We start from the raw sequence: 11,048 nt of genomic DNA, 5'->3' as shown, positions 1-11,048 counted from the left end.
ACTGTGGCTTTATGTTCTTATGGTCTTTATGTTCTAAAGCCACACTTCTGCTATCTTGACACATCTGCTGAGGCTCTGCAGTATTCCATTGACATAGCTGTTTAACTAGTAATTATCTACGCCATGGAGCACAACACAATCATGCAGAAACAAGCTGGTCAACCGATCAACATGTTTGTGTTAGGACTTGTCCCAAACACCACAGCAGCAGCAACTACAGCAGAAGTATTGGAAGTGGAACAGAATGAGAATGGTAGCCTTCTGTAACCTTGTGTATGTGTAACATCAAGAACTGCATCTCTACATGATATATTCAGAAATAATCATTGCCAGGCACAGCAGGCAATTGTTAGACCATAATGATATACATGTCAAACCTGACTACTGTTCTATCAGCCCTCTGATATGTGGAGATTAATGCACCTTATTTGCCAAATCTGGATTTGTAAGAAGCACAGAAAATAATATTCTAAAGTATACTGTGCTGCATACTTTTCAGCCAAACTGTGAGCAGAATGGTGACATGTTCTTAAACTATGCAGGTTTATACCTTTTTATATATCACATAGTTATAAATGTCCTTGTAACATGAATGTATCTAAATCACCTAAATATGGCTTTATGCACTAAAGTGTTAATACACAGCTACCAGTGAAGTATGCTTTGAGTGATGTCACATCTTATCTAGCTTATGCTGGAGACCTGTTGTGTGCAAATGAGTACTGCAGCTCTGTGCAAACACCTACTTGCAATTATAAAGATGTGCAGTTACATGTGTGAGTCTGCCATCTTGCTGAACTCTCTTTTTGAGGACAATATGGAAACCACTGCTGCTTCTTTTAGTGTTGGAAATGAAAAGGACTCCTGAATACTTTGTAAATGACACAAAAATTACTTCTGGCTGTCCTTCACAGAAATTTGAAGTTGTGGATGCTGGGTCCATCTGATGGCCCAAGAAGGTTGATGGCTGATATTACTTTAGCCAGCAGTTGAAGAAAGCTCTAGGTGTTTCAGCATTTGATGAACATTGTGGGTACTTGTACGACAACCAGCTGCAAGAGTGTGAAGCTCTTATGTACTGTATGTATTAGTTTAAACAGATCTCTTTATACTGACTGCATACTTGTCAGGCAAATAGCTGCACAACTAGCCTGCTTTGAATCTGTGTGAATGTATTATTAATGTAAATCAGGTGCAGTACTCAACTGTTATGTCAGGATGCATGCTTTTAGCTCCACTGCAGTATATATGTCAGTGTAGTTGTGTACAACAGACTCAAATGAGGTCTGTTTTATCTGAAGAAGACTGTGAGACATAGGTTTAGATCTATGTGGCCTTCCTCTGGTGGTATATATTGTAAGCAGGATAGACATATGCAGCACATGGCCCTTGACTGTTTGTCACATGAAGTTACTGCTCCAGCAGACATGTTGCAGGCACTTCATGGGAATCACCAACAGCAGTAGCATGGCTTCACATTGTTTCAGACATCAGCAGTCATAACCTGTTCCATCTGTCTTATCCTTCCTCTATCCTACTGTACTGATGTTCTCCTTTTTGACAGACCAAGAGAGTGAAAGTTGAAATGTTTAGGATGTTACTAAAAACAACACAAACAGAATGGGGTAGGGACAGTGCATATGATTTACAGTGTACTGCATGTATGTATATCTTAAATGTCACACTTTGCCAGATAACAGCTGGAGCAGTTGGTCAAAGATGTGTTAGACAGACACATGAAAGACTGGCTCAGCTGTATTCAGGGACTCCTGAAGTGTTCATTCATTCTTCTTACAGGTCAATAACCCTGGGTCACCAGGGGGTCACCAGGCCAATGAAAACAACCATTTTGAAACATCAGCTGGTGGTGGTGCTGTGTAGCTAGGTCTCTGGGCCAGACTATCAGTCTCCTGGCAACCAGTACCCCTCTCTGTCGCCAGTTGGTGTCACCATCTTCCTAAATTGTCATACTTTATAACACGTGCACAGTCCAAGTATCCTAAACAGGACTAGTTTATCCCCTGTATGTGTGTCCATCCCTTGCCAGCCTGACATGCTTCATGTGTACAACAATCCCTATTTCTTTGTACTGTTTCATGACTGTCTATTTGCCCATGTAAAGTTTTCTTCTTGCTCTCTTCATACCTTGCTTACCCTGAATCCCACACTCCTCCTCTATTTTCTCTTTATATGAGAGAAGGGAGACTCTACTCCCTCCCAAAATAAAACAAAGTGCTAGCCTGTTTCGTCCACATTGGGGTTCCTATTACATCATCAAAAGATAAAGTAACCGAACGGCCAAAACATCGAAATGGCCGCATTTCAAAGTTTGAATTGTGGGATCGCAGTACAGTGAAGATTGGGATATTTGCCCTTTCATCACTGTAGTGTGATCTCAGAGTTGGAATATATATTTAGCGGGGGGTGTGGGGGCACAGCCCCCACAATAAAAGTTTCGAAATGTGGCCGTTTCGATGTTTCGGCCGTTCGATTACTTTATCTTTCTATCTTTCGATAATGTAATATGAACCCTCCACATTGCACTCTCCTGTGTGTTCTCCTGATTTGTTCCCTTTTGCTTGATATCTTCCCTCTTCCCTCCTGTCATGTTCATTTCTTTTCCACCCCATGATATTGCTGACAGGGGTGGCAGTATGTCTGCCCCACCACAATGTTAATCAATACGCTTTAGGTGAATTTTTCTGCTGCTGCTTTACTGCAGAACCCATTACTAATCAGAAATGCACTTTGCTTTGCTGTGCATATCTCTGAGTAGTTTCAAGTTGCTACTAGCAGTAAGTATTACAAGAATATTTTTTCCTGGTGTGCTAGTATGCAGCTCCAAGAGTCCATGTTGCTTTGCTTTCCTGAGTAACGTAAGAGTCACATTGTTTGATTGTATAATACAGTAAGAGAGACATTTGTAATGCAATAGTACAGCTAAGCTACAAAGGTTTTTCAGCCATCCACTTTGCCCAGTTGTTTCACGTAGAGCTACAACCATGCACTTTGCCCAGCTGTTGCCCGTAGGGCTACAAGATATATTGTGGAGTGTATGCAATCTGCATTTGTGCAGCACAGCTGTGCAGAGAAGTTTTATGAATCCTAGGCTAACATTTTTCATTTAATCAAAATTAATTTATAATTTATAAAATACTAGGGAGAATTCAGGTTAAAATACCTAACTTTTCTCTTAAAACTCAGAAGTGAATGCATCATTCTGAAGTTACTAGTTAACCTAAAGAGAAAATGAAGGTGGGAGAAAGAGCCAAATACAAAGGAGATTTTAATGAAGATCAATGGATACCCTTTGTATGTTATATGATCTTATAGTGCTGTAATCAATATGTGTGTGTGAATCGTATGATTTAATTTACTGCTGAGAAAAAGTCATACCTCTCAACCTGCAGACATTAAAAATAGGAACAAAGGTTCTTGAAAAGTAGGTTCATTCAGGCAAAAATCTGGACATGAAATTAGCATAAAAATTAAATACAATATAACACTTAACTCTTCCTGCTTCCAGTAGGAATGTGGGATACTAAGAAATGTTAACCATTTGAAACATCAGGACCCCTAGAGCAAGTCCAAAAATACAGATGTTGAATGGCTGAAAAAAAAAAGGGATTGCGAATTCTAAGTCCAAGATGCCATTTCTTGGAATATTCCCTTTTCTCCGAGATGGTGATCTCCGAGTTGGTATAAATAAATACTATATATATATATATATATATATATATATATATATATATATATATATATATGGGTTCATGTCTATCGATCGACAACTCAGTATATCGACATCCACTTCACCGACATCTAAAATAACCGACACCGCAAATCACGGACATTTAACAGGTAAGAGAATTAAATTTAGCTAATCATGCCTACCAGACATGCATAACACTACCATACTTACTAAACCATGGTAGGCATGATTAGCGAATTTAAATCTCTTACCTGTTAAATGTCCGTGATTTGCGGTGTCGGTTATTTTAGATGTCGGTGAAGTGGATGTCGATATACTGAGTTGTCGATCGATAGACATGAACCCATATATATATATATATATATATATATATATATATATATATATATATATATATATTTATATTTATATGTGTACATATCTATATAAGTTTGGGGGGTGTAGGGCTTGCTAAAAGAAGTTTTAAGGAGAAGAACGATCTTCGAGATTCATTTTTCTCCTGTGTTTTTGATCCTTTTTTCAGCATGTTGGCATTCAGCATTTCGAGTGATGACATTTCAGTAGACAACCCTCAGAAACATGTGTTTTAAAGGAGGGAGTGATAAAATATTAGTCAAATTTAAGCACTTTATCAAAGAGACAAGTCAAATCTGTAACTTTAATGAACTTTATTGCAAAATTCTACCTTACAAGGTAATTTATTTGCGCGTGTGAAAAAGGGAGATTTAAAATGTGTATCCTCTTTCTTTTAATGATTGATGCTACTAGTATGTTTGTCATGTAGTGTGTTTTTTTTATACAAGACAACTTCCAAAATCATACATGATGAGAAAGGATGATGAAAATTGATTGAAGAGGTAAATCAAGCCTGAAAATAGGGACATACCTCCAGAAATAGGTACATCATATGCAGGGGTAAATTAGGTCAGAAAACAGGTACTTTCCTCCAAAATTGGGACAGTTGAGAGATGCAGACTGAGTCATGTGTCTTTTGACTATGTAAAACTGCAAGTTATAGCTGTTCCCAGCAGAATGGCATGTGAGAACTACTGCGCTATCAGTTTGAATCTCTTCACCACCATAAACAGTAAGTTTTGCACACTTTGCTGAATCAAGTTTCTCACCAGCTTTTACTTTGGCAAACATTTGTGCTGATATAACATTGCACGTGGACCAAGTGTCCACTTTAAGCTCTACAGGTTTCCCATTAATCCGTACAGTACAAAATATTTTACTTTTTACTGACAACTGATGATCTACTGCATTAACAATTTCATCAGTCACAGACACCATCAACACAGAAAGTTTACTCATGGCTTTCTATCTGATCTACTTGCTTCTTTTGATGCTCTCTTTTACTAAAAGTATGTTCCACTTTAGAATTGCAAATCCTTTTGAAATGATTTCACTTTTTACATTTGTGACATTGCTGACCCAAAGCTAAGCACTTCTGTCATTTAGATTCATGGTTGCCTCCACAATTACGACACTTAAGAATAAGGTTGTTTGTAGCGATCCCATCCTGTTTATAGTTAGGGTTAGAAGGTGACCTGCTCGGTTTATAGTTAACAATGAGGTTGGGTGTGGCAGCCTTTGATTTATATATCTTTTTTATCTTAGCTTTATGTTTTACACTAGCAACATTTGTACCGTTAGTTACTGCAAGTACATTTTTCTTATTTGTAAACATATTTGTGTTCTTTTCTGTAAGCTCATATATTTGACAAATCTCTATGGCTTTGCTCAATGTTAAATCGCTATCTTGAAGCAAAATCTTTCTCACTGCATCATTAACACCACACACAAGTCTGTCCTTTATCAACTCATCTCGTAAATTACCAAAATATGCATGTTTTAGCTTTATTTCTCAAGTCAGTAATATATGCTGCTATAGTATCACCAGGCTTTTGATTTCTTGTATAAAACATGCCTTTCCATTGTAATATTCATTCGAGGGTTGCACATTTCTCTAAATTTATGTTTTAAGCACTCAGGATATTCCCGCCTTTCAGCCTGTATCACAATATGGTGGTTTCCCCCTCCCTTGCATACACAGCAGGTGCATACCCAAATGACTCTTTCCTTTCAATAACTTCCAAGCCTGCTAAATTAGGAAGTATAAATGCCTTTGTACATATATCTTTAGCAGAAAAAGCAGCCTGTATGAAAATAACATATTCTTGTTCCAACACTAACCAGTATTTATTATTTGTTAACCAGCAAAGTCCAATTTTCAGTAGATGCCTGGGGAAAAACACTCCAGATGCATATTTTTGTAATGTGGGAGAAAACCCACACAAATACAGGGAGGACATGCAGACTATGCACAGAAGGCACCCCAGCCGAGAATCAAACTGGAGAACTTCTTCCTGTGAGGGGACAATGCTTCCACTGCACCACTGTGCTGTCCAACAAGTACTGATATCAAACATGAGCAGTTCAGGTCTGCAAAATCCATCTGCCATAACAACAAAATATATTTAAACATAAGCATAGACCAGGTACTTGTAAATATGCTTGAAACACAACAATCACTTTGAAAAGGCTACACTTTAACACTGCAAACACTATGAATGTTCCAGAAGATCTGGACACTTTGAATAGCTTTAATTAATGTGAAAAAGTAGCACATTACGAGGAAATGCAGTCATTTTAGCCTTTTTGTACATTTAAACATTTCAGAAATTGTTTTGAACACTGTTGTATTTATTTTAAATACTTGTATCAGTATGTCACAATTTCAGACATTTTGTTTATCTTGGTAATTATGTTTTGAATGCTTCACCAAATGTGCGGTGACTGAAAAATCATTTAAACAAATTTAAGTACCTTTGAATAAACATTGACCTGTTTGCGAATTCAGTCCTGTATATTCCTTCACCTTTAACTGCATGCCTCATGGCTTGTATGTTGCTTCAACTTTGAATCCCATTCTGGTAACATGTTGCTTGTCTCATGCATTCAAAAGATATGATGAAGCGGTGTATGGGTTCAAGATATTTATTGTACATAAACACATCAGGAACTGCAACTGGAACATGTATTTTAGCTAACTGATTCACACATTACATCAAACACACAGGCATGTGCCTCCATTCGTGACTGCATTTACTCTGACTGAATGTACTAAATGTTACTGTTCTTGCACGTGCTCAGTACTTATATGCACATGCTATCTAGCTACAGTGGCTGACTAGGAACAATACACATAATGATCTACACTGTGTATCTTTGAGGGAGCAGTGTATAATTTAGTTCTGCACTGTTTATACTCATCCATGTGCTTCTTAATAACTTTACTGAGCTCATATCATTTTAGCAGCTTAATAGTGCTACCTAAGAGCATTTTGCTGAGTTCTTGAGACCTTCAGAATGCACAAAACCAATGTATCATGCCTTGTTTTACTTTGCTGCATTATAAATGCAATGATATGTCTGTCATTGGGGGTGTTCTTGAGTTATTCTATGTTTTCACTGTATAATTGCTATTCTCCAACTTTTGTATCATATCATATCATATCTTATCGCATCACTAAGCATATATTTAATCACTGGCAGGTTTACAAGTAAACATGATTACATTTCTATTCCTTTTTTTTGTACCTTCCTTGTATTACCATCTATAGGTTGCTCCATGGTGGAAGGTTGACCTGTCATCCAATATAAACAAAGAAATATGTTTACATTTAAGAATATAAACAAGGCTGTGGGGGCCTTTGGATGTATGTTGTCACTGCCCTGTGTTTTTAACTGAGCGTAACATACTGGGGGTTAGATCCAGAAGTGCTAGCAGAACAGGAGTCACTAAATGCTAACAAACAGATAGACAGATACCTATAAATAAATAAGCACTGATAGTCTTACAACAAAACAGTGGGTACTAATACACTGTCTAAAAAGTATCAGTTTCTTATACTCTTCCACTAAATAGTGAAAACTGATATTTTTGTGAATTTGTTCTTAGCAGCGTGTATCTAGAAATCATAATAATGTATAATGCGCTATAAATTATTTTAATGTGCCTTACATAGAGCTAAGTCAGTTTTGTAAAAATATTTCTACATTATTATTTTGTCTTGTCACTTTGATACTAAAGAACATTTGTGAAAATGTACTATCACTGCTCAGGCTCTGCTTTGTTCGATTGTCTAAGCTGTGAAATTACATGAGAATGTAAGCCACACGCATTTTTTTCTTATGTCTCTGTCTCTGTATATATCTTTACCTGTATATCTGTCTTTCTATCTATCCTGCCTATCTATACACACACCTCACACACGCATCTGCATGTGTGTATAAACATCAATGTGTAATGCAATGTGATTTGTTGCTCTGCCTCCCAGTCTAGTCTTTTTTTATCCTCAGCTGTATCCTTCCTCCTCCCCCACCCACTACGGTGGATAACTGAAGCCCTGCCTGCACTCATTGTACATGATGCATTTGCAGCAATGAGAAAAGAGAAGTTCCCTTCCCCCCAACACACACCCCAGTCCTACTTCTCTCCCCTCCCTTCCCAGAAGATGAAGCCAATCGTAAGTATGGAGGAGAAAAGATGCAAGGAAGAAGCTGGAATGCAGACAAACAGATGCAGCAGCCCTGCCTAAAACAGACAGGACTACCTATGACCGAGCCTCCAGCATTGACGACGGACTATGGGTCAAGTCCTTGGGTTCGCCCACTGCAGTATGTTTCAGTTCTATTTCTTTTTTGATCTTCAGTTTTGTTTCTGTCCTCCTCACTGGCACACAGAGAATCATATACAAAAGAGCCCCATGTGCTACATTTAAAGATGCATTGTCCCTTTCAGGGAACAGGTTTGGGCCCATTCTCTACAGTCCACATCACAACATTAAGCAGGAGGAAAGGTGACAGTATTATGTAGCTGAAGGAAAGGAAGTAATATAGCATGCTGTGATTCCTTAGCTTAAATTTGCACAACAGCACCTTCCAGGCAACCTAATACAATCAAAACACTTTGCATGACTGCCCTGTATTTTGGTTTCAGTCTGTCCATAATGTGTGCATGGGGGAATGCTACAGTTTGTAATAATGCTGTTTCTTAAAATGATTCTAAAGTGAAAGCTAATATTAAGACTATTTGTAAAAGAGATGGTTCTCTATATGTTCAGTATCTCTTGAAATCACCCTGTTTATATAGACACTGTGTCGAAATGAAAACTGACCTGAAGCAGACACAGCATTAAAGGGGTTGTTAGTGTGTTCTTTACTGTATTCCTTATTCCCATGCTGTATGTTGTAATGAGATGTACATTCATAGGGCACGTGTTACAATGAGCTGACTGCCATTGAAATAAGTTGTGATATAACAAGGTATGAGTGAAAGGTGCATGGTATATGACACACAGACAAGTGTCTTGCATAAACGTCCAGAAGAGAAAAGTGTGGGTTTATGTAAAAAAGTAACAAAAATGCATATTTTAACATCAAGTTCATTAAAATATGTTAACACCAGATGCAGACTGAAAATACTTATTCTGAACAGTAAAACACAGATTATAGAAAAATGACAGATCTTCTATTGTTGATATGTAGATTGCTGAGATATACTATAAAATTGTGTCCTAAGCATAATACCAACTGTAGAGAGTAAGGTGTGTTTTAAAGAAGTGTTTACAACATAAGGTGTAGTGGAAGGACTTTGTATCCATATATGCAGGGGTAAGCGTAATACAAATTTTCAGACTGCTGTTTTAGGAGAGTAGTACTTACGGCATAACAATGACATGGAACTGTATATATTCTAGTGATATTTACTGTAAGAAAGGCTATATAAAAAAGGTAAATTAAAGTATATAGAGGAGCACTAGTAAGCTCAACAGATAGCTCATTGATCTTTGATGCCATGAAGATTTGAAGGCTGTGGGTTCTATCCCCAGTGGGAGCACAAATTCATGTTGTAGTACACTCGCTGTAGTACAGCATAGAAAGATGTTGGACTCCTTAGGCACTGTCCTTCAGCTGAGACATTAAATGGAGTTCTCATCTGCCTGATGCATGGCATAAAGAGTCGGGGAATTCCCCAATGTCCTGATCAAATTACCCCTAGTCATTATGATATCACCTCAGATCTTGAAACTAAGCCATAGAGCTAGTGGGATTAACTTAGTTCACAAACTGAAATAAAAATAAATGAGTTTAATGACAGGGTATATGTGCTGTGTTATGGAAATGGATATATGTAACAGCAAGGATTCCTCTAATATAGAGGTGATACCGATGCCTTTCTCATACAAGTCTGTACTTAAAATTCTGACAGGTCAAATTGTATTATTCACCATGTCTGAAAAATACTTATACCCCCATCCAACATAAAAAAGGAACACACAGCAACCAAGGAACTTTTGAGCATGCTTGCATATTCTTTCTTTTTTATTTTGAGAGGACTGAATGGTTGTGGAACTGTTTAAGAGAAACTTCTGGCAGTTTTATGTGACTCTAGAGAGCTGAAGTGTGAGTTACAGTGAAATATCTGAAGGGAGGTGTGTTGATCTCTCATCAGTGAGTATTCTGAAGCAATATGTCATGGTACAGTACATAGCACAGAGCCTCCAGTAGTTAGAGGCAAGTGACTGTAATAGGAATGTGGAGAGGGTGACCACAGCAAGGCATGCACTGAACAAGTTTTAGTCAAAGAGAATGTATTTTAATAGATGCACGATACAGATGTTTGTCACAAAATAATACACACTGTGGAGAAGTTTACTCCAGTTAAGTGGTTGTAAGAGAAAAATGTTGCCAGATGAATGCTTTATACTGGTGCATCATGTGTATGCTCATACTGTACGTGAATAAGTTAACGTGATGATGTTGTAACAGAAATGTCCCTTAGTATGATGGCTGTCTACTGCTGTGCACATAGAAGGTGTATGCTGCAGGGCTATGACAACTTTTGTAGCAAAATCCATTTATTCCTGTTTTATAGCATTGTAAGCAGGCATGTCACAGAATTATTTATTGCACAGGTGTGAGTAAAGATGAAGTGTTTAAAACACAGATGCTTGTTAAGAGTAGTAAGTGCTGTCATAGAGCCTAACCTTTCATCTCCAGAATGTGACACTACCACTTATTCTGTGGAACACTACCTCTCACAACGTAGAACAAGTGGGCAGAATGTGAAGCACTTACTAACAGCTTCAACTAGGATGCTCAAGGGAAGGCTAACTTTGTTACTTTATACAAAAAGTTCTTTTGATGAATTAATGTGATTCATTTCTATTTACCATGGATATCAGTTCAAATGTCTTAAGACGGAATGTGTGACAGACCCTTTCAGTACAGAACTGTGAGGAACATGGGGTTTCTAAAATTCAGAATGAGG

At 37.7% G+C, this 11,048-nt stretch overlaps 1 protein-coding gene across 1 annotated transcript in view; it reads left to right on the top strand.

The window, feature by feature from the left end:
- The first annotated feature begins 8,246 nt into the window (after positions 1 to 8,246).
- The window catches only part of LOC122795996, a 928,531-nt gene continuing 925,729 nt past the window's right edge, over positions 8,247 to 11,048 (top strand). The window contains exon 1 of the mRNA XM_044064748.1: positions 8,247 to 8,392. Within this exon, the coding sequence (XP_043920683.1) occupies positions 8,362 to 8,392 (31 nt within the window). The 5' untranslated portion in view covers positions 8,247 to 8,361. The remainder of the gene's footprint in view (positions 8,393 to 11,048) is intronic.

Source organism: Protopterus annectens, chromosome 1.part0 (assembly GCF_019279795.1).
Source record: "Protopterus annectens isolate FY-2018-M chromosome 1.part0, PAN1.0, whole genome shotgun sequence".
NCBI lineage: Eukaryota > Metazoa > Chordata > Ceratodontiformes > Protopteridae > Protopterus > Protopterus annectens.
Note: the sequence above shows the minus strand (reverse complement) of the source record. Positions and strands in the feature narration are given on the sequence as shown.